The 18128-nt window shown below is 44.4% G+C and overlaps 1 protein-coding gene across 6 annotated transcripts in view; it reads right to left on the bottom strand.

Moving 5' to 3' along the window:
- NRK (Nik related kinase) overlaps nucleotides 1-18128 on the bottom strand; it is a 126704-nt gene that overhangs the window by 99759 nt on the left and 8817 nt on the right. For all 6 annotated transcript variants that reach the window (XM_077922435.1, XM_077922436.1, XM_077922437.1 and 3 more), the window contains exons 2-3: nucleotides 16957-17022; nucleotides 590-646 (exon numbers count right to left, since the gene is read on the bottom strand). In XM_077922435.1, coding sequence (XP_077778561.1) covers nucleotides 590-646; nucleotides 16957-17022 — 123 coding nt within the window. The remainder of the gene's footprint in view (nucleotides 1-589; nucleotides 647-16956; nucleotides 17023-18128) is intronic.

The following is an 18128-nucleotide window of genomic DNA, read 5'->3' as shown; positions in this document are numbered from 1 at the left end:
ATTTTCTCCCATAAAGAAGCCATAATTTTAACACTCAGGGACGGGTCCCTTACAACGCCCCTCTTGTAACTTGTAGTATTAGCCAGCAAACTCCTAAGAACTCTCAGTTCTCCGGGCAGTTAAAATGTAGAAAAAATGGCTATGCTAGAGTTATAAGCATGCATATAAATGCATATATTTGTGAAAATGGCAAACAGAGATGCATTATATTAGGAAAAGATTGCTTTGCAGAACTTAAACTAAAATCTTAGGAATTTTCATGAAAACTTAAAAACAAGGCAGCAAGCCAGCAAGCCAGCAAACAAACAAACAAACAAACAAACAAACAAACAAACAAACCAACCAACCAACCAACCAACCAACCAACCAACCAACCAACCAACCCATAAGCTGTTAAACTAAATTTAAGGCTGGTAAACCAAGGCTGGAGGAACCAAGAGAAACTGAAGTTGCCAGATGTTGCCACCCCTAACCAACCTTCCGTTCCATTTCTTCTTCAAACTAGAGTGTGTCAGAAAGCTAGAAACTGCTTCTTTTCTATAGAACCCCCTCACCACTTCCAACAAAGCCTGGTGATCTCTCTGCTCACCTCTGTCACATTCATAACCTTGATTGCTGCAAGCTGCCCAGTCTTCACATGGCGACCCTGGGAAGGCGAGAAGAACACAATACAGGCAAATAAGCACACAATGCTGGAATAATTATGCAGATTAATGACCTGTGTAAGCCACTGAATCAAAGCACCAATTCGTCAGCAGACACAATTTTAAAACTGCTCAGCTGAGCGAAAGTCATTTGTACAGCACCTGACAGTGGACACAAAAACTTCTAGGATGATAGTCCATGACGTGGCTAGCAGAAGCTGAAAGTGAGGATGTGAAACCCTCACCCTACATCTGCCTACGTCCTGTCCTTTGGGTGACACTGAAAGAAGATTAGACAGATTTCTGGAGGTAAAGGCTGTCAAAGGGGACCAGCCATGATGCCTATGATCTGCCTCCATAATCAGTTATGCTTCTGAATGACAGCTGCTGGAAACCACTGGAGGGGAGAGCTGTTGTTGCAATCAGGTCTTGCTTGCATGAGCTGGGTTCAAGGTTCTTGTATTGATTTATAAAGCCCTGACAACTTGGGTCCAGGATACCTCAGGGATTGCCTGAAACCTTATATATCACTGAGTTCATTTGCAGGAGTGTCATTGGTCATCCCCCAAGTTGGCAAGGCTCATTTGACAACATTGAGAAATCAAGCTTTTAGTGTCATTGGCCCAGCCCTGTGGAACTCCCTGCCAATAGAGATTCAGTGGGCACCTTCTGTGCCAACTTTTAAAAGCCTGCTGAAAATGTTTCTATTCCTCCAGGACTATGCAGCTTGTTAAGAATGCACCCCCCACAATGGATCTACAGTGGTACCTCGGGTTACAGACGCTTCAGGTTACATACACTTTAGGTTACAGACTCTGCTAACCCAGAAATAGTACCTCAGGTTAAGAACTTTGCTTCAGGATGAGAACAGAAATCGCATGGCGGTGGCGCAGCGGCAGCAGGAGGCCCCATTAGCTAAAGTGGTGCTTCAGGTTAAGAACAGTTTCAGGTTAAGAACGGACCTCCAGAACGAATTAAGTTCTTAACCCAAGGTACCACTGTACTGATGTTTGTTTCTAATTTCCTTTTATCTAGTTTTTAACCTTTTATGATTTCATTGTCTGGTTTCACACTTTTATATTGTTGTAAACAGCTGTGATATATTTTTCATGACAGAGCAGTATATGAATATATTTATAAATGAATAAAAACACAGCCTCCCTTGCCCACCCCACTCCCCTTGCTCCCATAATAATGGTCTCTTTGCCTTCAAAGCAGGATTTCTGGAACCACCTCTAAGTCAGAGTAGCAGACAATGCTCTGATTGGCAGATTGTTCAGATAAGTAAGGAGTCTGAAAAACCAGTATATTCCAAATTCCAAGAACTCAGGAAACTGCCTGATACCAGGTCAATCTACTTTGTTCATCTAGCGCAGTGTTGTCTGTTCTGACAGGCAGCAGCTGTCCAGGGCAATAGAGTCTGTGGCTGCAGTAGAGTTGGGAGCTGCAGTACAGCACTATCTTTACAACCCTGGGTCCCCAGCAATGGCAAAGATGGAATACCAGGTCCACGTAAATACTGCATCCCACAGGCTGACAGACCGCACAGAACAAGCTTCCATTGCGAGTGAGACTGAATGTTTCCTAGAATTCCAACACCCAAAAGGGGCTCAGCACCTTGACACCACCACCAAAGCTTCTGCCTGATTTTGGGTGCTAACGCCCTTCCACCAGCAACCCTCCATGCCCCATTCCTCATTGTAATGCTTTGGAGAGGCTTCCTGGGGGATGCAGAGAGAAAGAGGAGATGGGAAACATTATTTCTATGAATCTCCTCACACGCACATACTTACCAGTGTGGCTGTCTGTAGCAGAGCCACTCCTACCATTGGGCTAAGTGAGGTGACTGCCTCGGGCAGCAGATGCTGGGGGGTGGGGTGGGGTGCATGGCAGTAGACCCCTTGCTCTTTTTAAGTTCCCATGACCTGTCCTGGCCACCCTAAACTAGACTTCTACTTCAGGTGCAGGGGAAGATGCTAACACTTCACTAGTGCTGTGTAATGGACACATCAACACCATAGATTTAAAGCACTAAGGTACCATTTTGAAAGTCATGGGAACGGCCACTTCTAAGGGTGATTAGTTAAATACCTCTCAGAACTACAATTCACAGCACCCCTAGCAAGCTACAGTCGCCATGGGTTGTTGGTTTTTTTGTGGGGTGTGGGGCCATGACTTTTAAAGTGGTATAACAGTGATTTCAATGTGAGGTGTGCATGTGACCTGAGATTCCACTGCCATCCTGTATGTATGACTTCTGTATCTAGAATGGGAAATGGACAGCACCATACGTTTGCCACAAGCAGCAAACTGCAGTTTTGCAGAGTTGGCTGCTGTCTGAGACAGAGGAGATCTGCGTTTATTTTGTACCCAGCCAATGCCACTCACCTCCACATTGCTTCCTACCACAGCTCCTGCTCCTTTGTGGAAAGCCATTGTTTGCAAATGTTTCCAGGCATTGAAAACTTCACAGTATAGTACGAAGCCCTTCCAGACAGGCTGGCACCCTCATTTAAAACCCAAACTTTCCCTGGCTATTTTCCCTGGAACTTTAAATGGTTAATATTCTTTTTCTTTGAAAACACACACACACACACACACACACACACACACACACACACACCAGGCTTCCATTGCAATAAATGGCCCATTTCTCAAGGATCGCACCATTTTAAACCCAGAGCAAATGATTCACATCGCCCATTGTGACAGCTGGGCTGGGGGTGAAAATCCATCACTCCGTGGCAGTTAATTAGCAAGGATCTTTCACCATAAAGTACCCAGATGAGTCCTTGATGGGTTTATGCAGTTCTGATGAAGGACTGTCCCTTTTGTTTTAATCACCTCCTAAGAGAGCCTGGGAAGGAGGGAGAGAGAGAAAGAGATATGCTGGTATTATATACTCCCAATGGCAGGCTCCTATTGTTTGTGTGTTCTTTGCTTTCTTGATTCAGCATAATCAAATCAGAACAGAGAGATTGTGTTTATACCATCACTTCACGGATGCAAAGAACAGGTAAAGTTTGTAATTATAACAGGTGGTTTCAGTTAGGGAAAGGGCCTTAGCTCAGTGATGTTCTGCCAGGGTTCAATCCCTGGCAGATCCAGGTAGGACTGGAGAAAACTCCCCATCTGGCATCCTGGAGAGCTGCTGCTAGCCAGTGTGGACAATAGTGTTCAAAATTCTCATTGTTTGGGTGCATTTTGCGACAGGGAATTTCATTAGCACGAGCAGCTTCTGAGCTCTGGGAACAGTACCGCACCTAAGATATCAGATTAAAACTGCAGAGTGAGGAAAGAAGGAGCTATTTCTGCCTCCCCGCTTCCAGCTATTCTCTGAAGACTGGAGAAGAGACCCTCTTATGAATATTAGGTGGGTGGGCAGGGGAAGGAATAGACCATGTGAATAATGAACATAATATTTCAGCTGCAGGTCATTCATTTTCAGCTTTGTATTCTTGTTATAAAAAAGCGTGCTTAGACATTCCATTGTTGCGCCCATAACCTAGGTTTAAGGTGCCATTTAGCTTCTAGCTTTCATATCTCAGTTTCTAACACTAACAATACCAAGATAGATGGACCAGTGGTGTGACAATCATAAGGCTGCTTCCTATATTCATAATCTTAAAGGACCCCTGGATGGTTAAGTCCAGTCAAAGGTGATCATAGGGTGCGGTGCTCATCTCACTTCAGGCTGAGAGGGTCGGCATTTGTCCACAGACAGCTTTCTGGGTCATGTGGCCAGCAGGACTAAATCACTTCTGGTGCAACAGAACACTGTGACGGAAACCAGAGCGCATGGAAACGCTGTTTACTTTCCCACCACAGCAGTACCTATTTATCTACTTGCATTGGCATGCTTTCGAACTGCTAGGTTGGCAGGAGCTGAGACAGAACAATGGGAGTTCACCCTGTCACGGGGATTCAAACCGCCAACTTTCCAATCAGCAAGCCCAAGAGGCTCAGTGGTCTAGACCACAGTGCCGTCCTTCATAATCTTACTATGCTATTACTATAGAACTGAGTGATCCATAATAGACATTGTAAATCACGAACTGTGGAGAGACTGAAAATGTCAGTCTCAAAACTGTAAGAAGCCAAAGTCTGACACAGTTGTATCCCAAAGAGGTAATCTGGTTTAAATTTAGCAAATGAGCACAGCAAAGCTCAAGCTGCTACAAACTGTTTCAAAGCAGATTCTGGCCTGCTTCTCAACAATTAACATGAGTCACCCATCCTACAAGTCAACTAGGGCTGCTTTTCTTACATTGCCATCGTGTCAGAAGCACGTCAGTATTCAGAACTTTACAGGTTTGTGAAGACTGAGTGCATTTAGGCAAGGCAGGAGCAGATGCAGCATGGAACAAATTGTGGAGGGGTGTAAAAAAAATGACTTGGTCAGGAGTACGCAGTAGGGTAAGCAACCAAACCCGAAGAAGAGGGAACCTACCACCAAGCTTGGCTAAGTATTAAGAATGCCATGGCATTTTAATAGGACACAGGAAGGAATTCTCCCCAACTATGATTTTGGTTTCCCCCCACACACTGTATGAGACAGTACATATGACCACAACTGAAGATGGAAAGAGTTGACAGAGGAGACTTATACCATGAAATTAGAGGAATTGCTTTTGGTGATGCTGTATCCGCCTCCCCCAACAATAGGCAGAGGAACCACGAAACTTGTTTTACATTAGGTGTTGCAGTTTGCATCTTTGTAATGACATTGTATAAAGAGGGACTACCAGGTGGCCTAGTGTCATAAAATATTCCCCTGAATGCTAAATTCTCTCTCTCTCTCTCTCTCTCTCTCTCTCTCTCTCTCTCTCTCTCTCTCTCTCCTCTCTCACACATTTTAACATTCAGGGATTACAACACATTTCACTCTAACATATTAAAATAGCCAGCATTTCCCAAATAAGCATTTCCCAAATAAGAATCCGAAGGCAGCAACAAACACTGGCTTATGAGGGCTTTCCTCTTGCCTCTTGTGCTTGCCTGAGAATGTTTAACCTTAAAGAAAGGGGTGCTGGATGCTCTAGGGGCAGGAAGACCACATTCCGTTAAGGGCAACTTTCCAGGGGCCACATGCCAGTAGTGGGTGGGGCCAGAGGCAAAAGTGGGTGGAGCAATCAATGCAAATTTTACCAGGTTACACCAGGCTGCTTTCTTCACACTCCACCCCCTTCTCCTTGGGATGGCTGCATTTGCCCCCTGGTCTGCCTTGCCCTATGGAAAGAGGATAAAAAGGTAAAGGGAGCCCTGACCATTAGGTCCAGTCATGACTGACTCTGGGGTTGCGGTGCTCATCTCGCTTTATTGGCCGAGGGAGCCGGTGTACAGATTCCGGGTCATGTGGCCAGCATGACTAAGCCGCTTCTGGTGAACCAGAGCAGCGCACGGAAAAGCGGTTTACCTTCCCGCCAGAGCGGTACCTATTTATCTACTTGCACTTTGACGTGCTTTCGAAGTGCTAGGTTGGCAGGAGCAGGGACTGAGCAACAGGAGCTCACCCCGTCGTGGGGATTTGAACCGCCGACCTTCTGATCGGCAAGTCTTAGGCTCTGTGGTTTAACCCCCAGCACCACCCGCATCCCATGGAAAGAGGATAGTCCCAGCTAAAAGGGCAGCCTGGCCATGAAGCTACGTGCCTAGCAGTGTGTTCTGGCACAGAGGAGAGACCTGTGGGGAAGGTGGCAATCCCTGTGCTGCTCTTTCTGTGTGTGAGATGCATAACTTGTATTGACCTTTGGTGAAGTTTTTAAGCAACTTAACAGCGTCTAGGGCTGCAACATCTGGGCCCCAAAGCATTTCCTTCCATTGTAGAAGTGGAAATGCAGAATGTGTCCTTTGCTTAAGGTTTCTTGAAAAGGGGGGGGGGACCACAAGCAGAAGGAAGTATGAAGAGGAAGGAGTGGAATGAATAGAAGATTCAAAACATCACCAGCACCAAAATGCACATAACGACACTTTGCATGGGGTGGCAGTGGGGGACAGCCTCTATCATGTGCTTGCTGCCACATCAACTATACATCTGTCAATATATTTGATTTAGCATTTCAGTTTTAAAAGGCTGTTTTTTTAAAGGCAGAAGAGAGGCTGTTAAATAGCCACACCCACTAAAATCAGTGGTGTTTTAATTCCGATAATGATTAAATAGGGACAGCCCATGACATTTCGCTGTCTCTGATGGAAAACCCATCTATAAACTGAATGTGGAGCATAACCCAGTTGGAAGTTCTCCCAAACAAGCTTTTTTGAAACGGTCCTGGCACAAAGGTTGTAATTCCACTGCCCTGCTAAAGCTAAGCAGCAGCAGCAGGGCTTATCCACATCATAAATTTAAAGCCCTTTCAAAGCACTTGGCTTTCCCAAGGGAATCCTGGGAGCTGTAGTTGGCTAGGAATTGTAACTCTCTTCATTATGCAGTAATAGACCCAAACAGGTAAACTACACTTACTGGGATTCTTTGGGGGAGGACCATGTACTTCAAAAGTGTGTTCAATGTGCCAAGGGCCTTCTGGTGGTTCCCTCACTGCGAGAAGCCAAGTCACAGGGAACCAGGCAGAGGGCCTTCTCGGTAGTGGCGCCCGCCTTGTGGAACGCCCTCCCACAAGATGTCAAAGAGAAAAACAACTACCAGACTTTTAGAAGACATCTGAAGGAAGCCCTGTTTAGGGAAGCTTTTAATGTTTAATAGGTTATTGTATTTTAATATTCTGTTGGAAGCCGCCCAGAGTGGCTTGGGAAACCTACCCAGATGGGTGGCTAATTTATAATATAATTATAATAATTTTTATATTATTATATAATATAATATAAATTAAAATATATGATCAAGGCGTTTAGAAACCAAGTCTTATGAGGAACGATTGAGGGAGTTGGGTATGTTTATATGAGATATCTGAGCGGAGGGCTGTCACATGGAGGATGGAGGAAGCTTGTTTTCTCCTGCCCCAGAGGCTTCAAGTTACAAGAAAGGAGATTCTGACTAAACATTGGTAAGAACTTTGTGGCAGCAAGAGCTTTTTGATAGGAGAGCAGACTCCCTCAGAAGATGGTGGACTCTCCTTCCTTGGAGGTTTTTAAGCAGAGGTTGGATGGTCATCTGTCATGTATGATCTAGTTGAGATTCCTGCATTGCAGGGGGTTGGACTAGACCAGTGTTTCCCAAGCTTGTGTCTCCAGCTACTGTTGGACTACAACTCCAATCATCCCTAACTAGCAGGACCAGTGGTCAGAGATGATGGGAACTGTAGTTCATAAACAGCTGGAGACCCAAGTTTGGGAAACACTGGGCTAGACCCTTCCAACTCCACAATCCTATGATTCTCTGTTCCTGCCCCCAAAGAGTGTGTTAAATGTGTTTTAAATGTATGATGTGGACACGTCCGTACAGAAGAATACTATACTGAGAACTGAACCTTGCTCTAACAATGGTTGCAGGACAGTATACACCACTGCACCTGGGGGCAGCAGGATCCTTCAGAGATTAGCAAGGCAGAGGACATGGTACACACAGCTCTAATTTCCAGCAGAAAGAAATAGATGAGCAGCTGAAATGAAATGAGTGGAGTGGTTTGGCTGCCACTGCCTGCCACTCAGCCATGCACCCACCCCAGCAACTTCTGCATAAGGCAATTAGAATTCTCAAGAGGAAAAACAGCTGACTGGGCAGTTCCAAGAAAACAGCTAAATATACAATGGCAGCAGCCTGACCTAATGACTAAACAAGAAGAGAAAGAGAGAGGGAAAGAGGGAGAATGCTGCTCTTTCTGGCAGCATGAAAGGAACACAAACAAGGAACACAAGCTTTGCCGAGACAATAAATCACATACTTGGGATGCATGTTTCTTGGTCCAAACAACAAAATGACTTCCCCAGATTTTGCAAGGCGAAAGTAAAACTTGCAGCCTGGAGACTGATTTGAAGATTCAGAAGCCAATCTTCACCAACCTGCTGCCTTCTGTTTTGAACTACAACTCCCACCAGCTCTGCCCAGCACTCTGGGGACTGATGAGAGTTGTAGCCCAAAACATCTGGAGGGTGCCAGGCTGGGAAATGTTGCTTTGAATTGAGTTGGGGGATCCTTGGCCATTGAGACATTGCTGAGCTGCAACTCCCACCTGGACTTGGGTCAAAAATTCCCCACCTTGGCTTTAAAAGCACCCACTGAATGGGGAAATATGAAGGTAGGTTTGTGACATCTTCCATCTACTTTCCTACCTTGCTATCCAGATGTGAACTGCAATCCCGCCCCCCCCAAATCTCTACCTTAAATAATTGCATTTTTGTGATCACTTATCTGCAGAAGCAATTTGGCCTTTCTTTTTTGCAAATGGACTGCTTGAACAGATTTAATAAATCTTTTATATTAAGATGGAAAGGGCAAACATTAAAGGAATGTTATTTCTCTTTCAGCTTCTTTTTAAAAAAATTGTCAGGCTCACTGCAAACTACATGTGTGGACACTGCACGTAAATAAATCACAAAGTCTGTTATCTAAATTAACAGTAAATTTATTTTATAAATGTGGCTTTCCTTATACATTTTGGGGTGAATGTTCTCAAGAACAAAGTTATAAAAGCAAGATGTCTGAGCAAATGCAGCGTAGCAGAAATGATCTGTAAATTGTTTATTCGTTGTTGTTTTTTCCATTTAAAATCCCAAGTTTCTTTTAAAGAAAACAACAGAAGAGAAACCCTCATAAAATTTTACTCAACAGAGCCAGAAGCTTTCTGGCATCAAAAGAATGCATTGCTTTTTTAAAAAAAGAAAAAAGAAAAGAAACTAGAAAGAAAAAAGTATTTTATCATATGATTTTCTCCAAAAAGAACTACCCCCTCTCTGACTAAATTACTTAAGTGCTACTCAAGATGCATTTGTAAGGAACAAATCAAGTTCCTGAGTGATGATATAAGCAATATATGTGGATTCCCTCCCTACCCCCACCCCCCCAGGGCAAAATAACGTGTTGTTATTTTGCAAGCCAAGCAGAAGTCAATGAAGGGCTGATTAAACTTGAACATATATCTTGTGTGTGGCTTTGGTCATAAAGCATGGAGCCAGGGACCAATTTATAGTGAGATTGGCATGGCACTGTTCTACGTTTTCCACAAGAGACAGTATGCTTCTGAATACCAGATGCTGGAGATTGCAGGTGGGGAAGAATGCTGTTGCGGTCTGGTCCTCCTTGCAGGCTTCTCAGAGGCATATGGTTGGCCACTGTTGAGAATAGGATGCTAGACTAGATGAGCCGTTGGCCTGACCCAGCAAGGTCTTGTTAGGTTACTATGAAAAAAGTGCATCTTCAGCCAGAACAGGTGGCATCTAGCATGATGCCGCAGATAACCAGTGGGGAGCAGTTGCAGTTTCCAGGGTCTCAGCCTGAGTCCTATGTTGGAAAAGAACATTGCATCTGCTTTGCCTGTAGAAGATCCCTCAATCAATCAACAGCATTTCCAAGGAGAAGTAGGGAAGACTCCTGCCTGAAACTCTGCTGCCAGTCAGTGTAGACATAACTAAGGTAGATGGAGAAAACTAAGCATGTGGGCATGCTGAAGAGCAAACAGGCACAGGCAAAACAAGATTAAGATGAAGAACAAGATTTCCTTCCTTTTTAAAGCAGAGGCTGGGTGGCCACCTGTCTTGGTTGCTTTAGCTGAGATTCCTGCATTGCAGGGGGTTGGACTTGATGGCCCTTGGGGTCCCTTCCAACTCTATGATTCTAAGTCCCACCATTTGCAATGGGTTTAATTAATTTTGGTTAAAGGCACTACAAGCTGCAGTACTTAACTCAAACTTACCTGGGAGGAGTAACCTCCATTTAAATCAGGACTTGCGTCTGAGTGAACCTGCAGAGGAGTGTCCTGTGGCTTTGGTTGGATCACACACGGGGTAGTTTTAAGTGACTCATTCCGTTAGGGCAAGGATTTCGTCCCTGTACAATTATGGAACTTCTGCCTCCTCCCTGGGAACTCCCGAAAAGCTCCAGATTCGGGGAGGATGCATTGTACATGCAGGGGGGGGGGGAGAGTTCCAATGCACAAGCATGAATCCTTGTGCTAATGGAATGAGTGCATTGGGTCCCGCCCACAAAGCTATCTTATACTGCTCTCCCTGTGTGTAACGGTTTCTTTTCTGGCTTGTGGAATAAACAGGGTTCTGTGGATTTGATGGAAAATAAAGCTGTCCTCTTCCACCACAAAAGGATGCCAAATGGTAAAGTGGCTGTATCCATAGGACTCTGTGGGAGCCCTAAGAGCCCTATGCTGATCTTGCCCCAGTGACTGGGGTGAGATTGAGACCCTCTGGTGCAATAGGATATGTGCCATTAATAGGCCACATAAAGGGCCTTCTGATTATATAGTTTCTGGATGTGTTGGCAAGGAAAGAGTAAGAACCACTTCCAGCAAACCAAAGGAGAGGAAATGCTACATGATTTCCTCTGTGTGTGTGTGTGTGTGTGTGTGTGTGTGTGTGTATGCGGTTTCCTCTAAGTTGTTTCCGTCTACTGGTCCTAGACATTGTTGGGAAAGGAAAGGAAAGGAAAGACACACACACACACACACACACACACACACACAGTCTTTAAAAGCTGTTAATAACTATGCTTGAAGAGGAAAGCCCTTGTATTCAGGGTTTGACACATGCTAGGACAATTAGTGTGGCCATCTGCAAAGGAAGACCTAAAACTGTGATGTACCATTTTTTACATTGCATGAATGTCTATGGGGGGAAACAAACAAACGCTAAAAAATAAATCAATCAGGGTTGGGCAAACATTTTACCTACTACTGGGTTTGGGAGGGAAGGAGACAATCAACCATGACTTTCTTTGAGCTGCCGTTGTGGCTAGAATCCACAGGTGCTCTTGGCCTTCATGAATTTGTCTAATCCTCTAAAGCCATTCAAGTTGGTGGCATTACGAGTAGCTCTTGTGTATGAGCAAATTCCATAGTTCAGCTCTGTGCTGCTTCCTTTTGTCTGTTCTGAATCTTACAACATTGAGCTTCACTGGATGTCCAAAATAAGAACCCCTTACTTCAACTCCATATGAGAAACCCGCCCCCCTTTTTCTCCAGGATCATTAGGAGGTTTATTTGAATTGTTGTTTTGGGAACCATTTTCACACTAGCAGACAATGGTCTAAAACTTTTAAAACACCGATTGGATGGTTGACGGGGTTTTTTGACCAAAGCAATGTAAAGGAGCCATCTAATTTTTGTTTTCTCCTAGAGGTCACTGAGTGGCATAAATCAGCCAGTCGTCTCCTACTGTCCCTCTTGGTAACTCCACAGCTGTCCTCAGTTGGAGTGCTCAGTTGCAGGAGTGCTTGCAGCTCTGTGGCCAAACCTACACTTTGTTTGCAAGGGAGTTCCTGGTTTGATCCCTGACATCTCCACTTTAAAGCAGATCTCAGGTAACATACCTGATAAAGTTTTTGGAAAGCTGAAGGGACCCAGAAGGCAGGGCTGGAAAGATGGACTGACATTGACATGCTACTTAGGGCCCCTCCATGCAGGTGTTTTATTACAGGTATATTGGGCAAAAGGTTCTTGACACAACCATGATGGGTCTATTCTGATAGAATAGCTGTTCTGCGGTGCTTCCCCAAAGCTACTGCATTAGCCACATTTACACTATGGAAGAAATTTAAAGTATATCTAAAGAACTGTTATAAAATTAATGAGTGCTAAAACGTCAAGGGTAATGAAAAAAGAGGATTACAGCTGTAAATGACGGAGAGAGAGGAGGGGGGAAAAAGGAAAATGAATAATTAGTTTAATTAAGTGAGGAGTTGCTGAAGGAAATGTAAAACAGGGATGCAGAAAGGGGAGGTATGGGGAAGTCGGGGAAGCAAGATTTATGAAAAAAAGGTTTTGAAATTATATGTGTTTCTATGTTTGTTTGTTTATGTAGTGTGTATTGTATTGTGTTTAATCTATGTTGGAAAATCAATAAAAATATTATAAAAAAAAAATAAAGCACTATGATACCACTCCAAACAATCATCATGGCCTGCAAGTGCTCCAAATTGTAGCCTTCACCAAAGACATCATGGGACAAACGTGCTAAGAGGAAGGCACATTTGGCAAACCCTCACCGGGATCAACTCCTGCCCGGAAACCTACGTCCCCACTGTGGAAGGACATGTGGATCCAGAATACTGATCCAGAATACAGAATACCACAGTCATGTATAGACACACCAACCATGTTCATGGAAGACAACCGTACTCGGCTATGAGTGATCGCCAGAGAAGTAGTTTATTAAGAGTGCTGGGAGTTGTTAGGAGTCCCATATTCCCCTCACAGAGCTACAATTCACAGAGTTCCTCATGAAGAGGGATTGGTTGTTAGACCACTCTGAGAATTGTAGTCTGCGAAAGGAACAGGGACTTCCTAACAACTCTCAGCACCCTTAACAAACTACAGTTCCCAGGGTTCCTTGGGGGAAGGCATGACAAATGCTATCACAGTACTTTAAATGCATGGTGTGAATGTGGTAATTATTGCTGCACAACAAAAGCAGGGCAAAAATAAATCAGAAACATTCTTGGTAAGCTGGTGCAAACGGTATTCAAAGCATGATCGTGTATGACTGCCCCAATAGCACCATGAGCAGGAACCATCATGAATGTGCATTGAAAATGGTGTCTGGAGGGGCCACAGTGGTGGTGGTGTAGGCACTCTCTGAGCCACCTCACCCACAGGACTTAACCCTGAGATCAAACACTTTCCAAAAAACCAAAGCTGAGACCATATGAGATCAATAGGCAGGAAAAGAGAGGAGTGGAGGCAGCAGTGGAGAGAAGGATGGAGTGGGGAGGGGGAAGGAGACTGAAGGATGTGGTGGTGGGAGAGGTAGAAGGAGGAAGTGGTATTGCACCAGCCCTGAATAAGTATTTGTTTATTGCAAAGATTTCAGGGATTATAATAAGTCTCTGTGCAGCAAGACATATATTTCTGCCCCTTGTGGTCAAGGTTGGACAAAACATTTTGCCCTCCCCAAAACAATAGTCACAAGTGCAGTATTTAATGTTTCTCTGTGCAAGAGCAAAGGGGCACCCTCACAGACACAAGGGTGCAAGCTAAACCTTCTCTCTGCCCTTGGGGACTACAGTGACTATTAAAAGTAGCCTGTTCTATTTGCATAGCCCCACCCCTTTCATTCGCATAAAATGGATTCCTCTCCATACGCCACCACACTTTAATAGGAAACAAAGCTGTTTTTTCCATTGTGAGCTTGGGAAAGCTTTCTTCAGTCATGGTAAAGAACAACTACTTTGGAGAGGAAGATACTCTGACTTGGGACAGAGTAGCCAACTGCAGTTTTAAAAAATAAAAAAGTAAAAGACTCCTGGACAATTAAGTCCAGTCAAAGGCAACCATAGGGTGTGGCGCTCATCTCGCTTCAGGCCGAGGTAGCCGGTGTTTGTCCACAAACAGCTTTCTGGCTCATGTGACCAGCAGGATTAAACCGCTTCTGGTGCAACAGAACACTGTGATGGAAACCAGAGCACATGGAAATGGCGTTTACCTTCCCACCACATAATAATAATAATAATAATAATAATAATAATAATAATAATAATAATAATTTATTATTTATACCCCGCCCATCTGGCTGGGCCTCCCCAGCCACTCTGGGCGGCTTCCATAAAAACCAAAAATACAGTAAAAATCGTGTATGACTGCCCCAATAGCACCATGAGCAGGAACCATCATGAATGTGCATTGAAAATGGTGTCTGGAGGGGCCACAGTGGTGGTGGTGTAGGCACTCTCTGAGCTACCTCACCCACAGGACTTAACCCTGAGATCAAACGCTTTCCAAAAAACCAAAGCTGAGACCATATGAGATCAATAGGCAGGAAAAGAGAGGAGTGGAGGCAGCAGTGGAGAGAAGGATGGAGTGGGGAGGGGGAAGGTACCACAGCGGTACCTATTGATCTACTTGCACTTGTGTGCTTTTGAACTGCTAGGTTGGCAGGAGCTAGGACAGAGCAATGGGAGCTCACTGCATTGCGTGGATTCGAATTGCTGACTTTCCAATCAGAAAGCCAAAGAGGCTGGGTGGTTTAGACCTCAGTGCCACCTGCATCCTTTAAAAAATACCTGGCTCATGAGTAAAAGCAGGAGATCAGGCAAAGGAACATACAACTCTGTCATATGCTGAATCAGACCATTAGTCCATCTAGTTCAGTATTATCTGAATTGAATGACAGCAGCTCTTGGGGGTTTCAGATGTAGAATCTTTCCCAACCCGAACCTGATATGTCAGAGATTGACTTGAGGACCTTCTGCATGCAAGACAGATGCTTTACCACTGAGCCACAGCCCTCTCCTGAGTGAATGAATATATGGGAGGGGCTTAGAGAGGATGCCAAGTCAAAAGGGCGGAGCCTAATGATTCCATCACAGCACAAGGTCAAATGAAACCATTTTCTAAGCCCTCGAAATACTGGATTTATTCAAGAAAATACTCAACACTGAAGGTCAAAATGCAAAACGGGTGGAAAATATACCTGGCAGTTGGTAACTGTATCTAGGGGAGGCATGCAAGAAGTTTAAGGCTCAAGGCCACAGCCCAATGCATTTGTCCTTCCAGCCTGCTCCCCCCCCATTCTTTTTGCTCTTGGGCGTACATGTTTCTTAAATTTAGCCTTCCAGTAATTGCCTCCGGTGCTCCAATCTGCTCAGGCTTTCTGCACGGCACACAAGCTGCTTTCACACTTCATAATTTAACAAGGCCATGCGATCCATTGCACTCTGCCCATATTTCTCTCCCCCACCCGTCCCGCTGCCCAAACATAAAAGATACGGTAGTTTTATTTATTTATTTCTCTGCTCCAGAGAAAGGCTAGTCTCTCAGTTGGCTGCTTTTACACAGACCCAGAAACACCATAAGTGGGGGAAAGAAAGTCCTTTCCAAAACCAAAAACCAAGAGCTCAAGTCTTTCCTTCCCAGGATCAAAGGACGGGTCTTGCCATACTAACTGTAAAAGGGTGCCTGCTTCAAACAGGACATTCCTCTATTTGAAGGCACCCTCTAGTTGAAGAGCTGTCCAGTCTAAGCCGCTTCTTTCTGCCCAAAGGAGGGTTTGTCTGGTGTTGTTGTGCGGCCAAGCTAATCTGCAATTAATTTTAAATTGCTCACAGTTCATAACAGAAACAGAGAGAAAACAATGCAATGTCAACAGCAGCAACAACACCACACCCTCAAAAGACAATGTTCCAAGTTGTTGTGGGGTTTTTTAGTCCACTGGCAAGCGTCTATCAGGGATAAAAATGCATTCTCATCATGACATGCCTGCTCACTTGATTTGTCTCCCAACTGTAAAGGAGCCTGGAAGGATAGTCACGAGACCAGGACTAGCAGAGAATGAACAACCAAACAGCCAGGGTGAAAGATCACCTACCAATCAAAGAAGCGGGGAGGAAATGACAATGAAACCAGCAGTGCACACAACAGCTTTGTTGTGGGTCAGATGGAAATCAGTTACATGACACCTTGCAGGAAAACACAGTTAACAGTTTACCATGAATGCACAGAATGTTCCTGCTTTGCTCCTTCCTTCTAGCCAGCAGGCATAACAAACCATAATCTCTAGCTTGGCATTATGACTGAACTGGGGACTATGGCTTGTTTGGAGTAAAAGAAGCCACAATCCCCAGTTCAGACATAATGCTAAGCCAAAGTTTGGTCTTGGCTTACCAATCATGCAAAGCCAATCATGACATCTGGTTCATAAGGAATGCTAAGCCCAAGGTCATGGTTTGTTGCTCTCGCTGGTGAGAAAGGAGGAGTGCAGCAAGAGTGAGTGCCACATCCACAGGCCACCATTAAATAGGGTTTACTATGACAGGTCCCAAGGGCCATTGACTCAATTCAGACTTTACTCCAAACTGTGGTTTGTGATATTTAGAACCCACACCATGGTTTGAGTTTACAAACATACAGCAGGCAAACCATGGCTTTGAGGTATCTGTTTAATTAAATTTTTCCTCTGATCAGAGCTCATCTTCATAAGTTCACTCCTGTCCCCATGGTGCGGCAGCTCTTGAAGGACAGCAGTGGTGTGTCTGTGAATTCAGAAAGATAAGCAAACCACCCCTAGCACAAATGGCTTTAAAACCAGCTTTGAAACATGGTTTCAGATCTGGACTAGGGAAGCCCTCATGAACTATGGCTTGTAAGCAGGCTGGCTTGCCAGACCAAGGTTTGGTGTAATGTCTGAGTATAGCCATTATGTCCAGGATTTCAGTTTTGTCAGTATGCCATGAAATATATTGAGTTTTGTTCATTACCTTATAGACTTGCCCGTACGTCCCATTCCCAACAACTTGCACTAGTTCAAATATCCCTGCTGGATCCTGAAAAAAATAACAATAAAGAAACACGTTGATTAATTTTACTTAAAGAACCAAGCTATTTTCTCCTATATGATTCCATCTCTTGGAATCCCATTATGAAGAATTAGGGGTACAACTCATTTGGAAGGTCTCCTGCACAAGCTTATTTGAAATGAATGGGACCTGCACCACAGCCAGTTGGGCACACATGCACACACGGTAGATGTGTCCTATTGCAGTCCTATTGCAGCCCTACCCAATCTGGTGCCATCCAGATGCTGGCATGGCCTATGGTCAGGGGTGATGGGAGTTGTAGTCCAGCAACATCTGGAGGGTGACAGGTTGGGGAAGCCTGCCTTTTTCAAATTCATTGGGGTGAAGGAAGAATTTCCTCCAAAGAGTTAATGGCATAGACATGTTAAAAGCCATGTGGGCCAAAGCAGGTCCTGGAATGTGGAAATGCCAGTGTAAGGGAGCCACAGCTATTCTTGTAAAGCATGGAGAGAACAGAAAATTAAACTGTGCTCAACCTCACCCAAGCCAAAGGCAGGCAACCCAGTTTTCTAAAAACAAAAAGTCTGGAAGGAAGATCACGGGGAAGCCTGTCCAAAATCACAGAGGAGCCAGTGCCAAATTGTTGCAGTACAAATACTCTGGGGTTTCAAAGGGCAGTGCCTAAAAACTTGACCAGCAAATGTTGCTTCATTTGAGACTGCAAAAGAGGATTGTTTAAATTAAGGTTACCAGATTTTTCTTCAATGAATCCGGGGACACTTTTCAACTTCAATGGATTTTGTATGGGGCCTGCGCTCAGGCCATTGGAAACAGAGACATCTGGTAACCTTAGTTTAAATATCACCTCCTGAATTTAGAAGTTGGATCTACCTGCTGCTTCTGTCAAGGTCACCAGCTTGAAAGTAAAAGAAAACTATCCAAAAACAGTTTGGGTACTTGAATGCTTATATTTCAGCAAGACAGCAAAGCCAAAAGGACAATCTTGATAACTAAAAATCTGCTTTTGTCCTGATGTGGTTGATTTCCAGCTATTATCTTGCAAAGTCTAAACCATGCGTAGGCAAACTAAGGCTGGATCGGACCCAATTGCCTTCTGGATCCGACCCACGGAC

The sequence above is a fragment of the Podarcis muralis genome, chromosome Z (assembly GCF_964188315.1).
Source record: "Podarcis muralis chromosome Z, rPodMur119.hap1.1, whole genome shotgun sequence".
NCBI classification, from domain to species: domain Eukaryota; kingdom Metazoa; phylum Chordata; class Lepidosauria; order Squamata; family Lacertidae; genus Podarcis; species Podarcis muralis.
The sequence above is the reverse complement of the archived record's forward strand: the minus strand, read 5'-3'. Positions and strand labels throughout refer to the sequence as shown.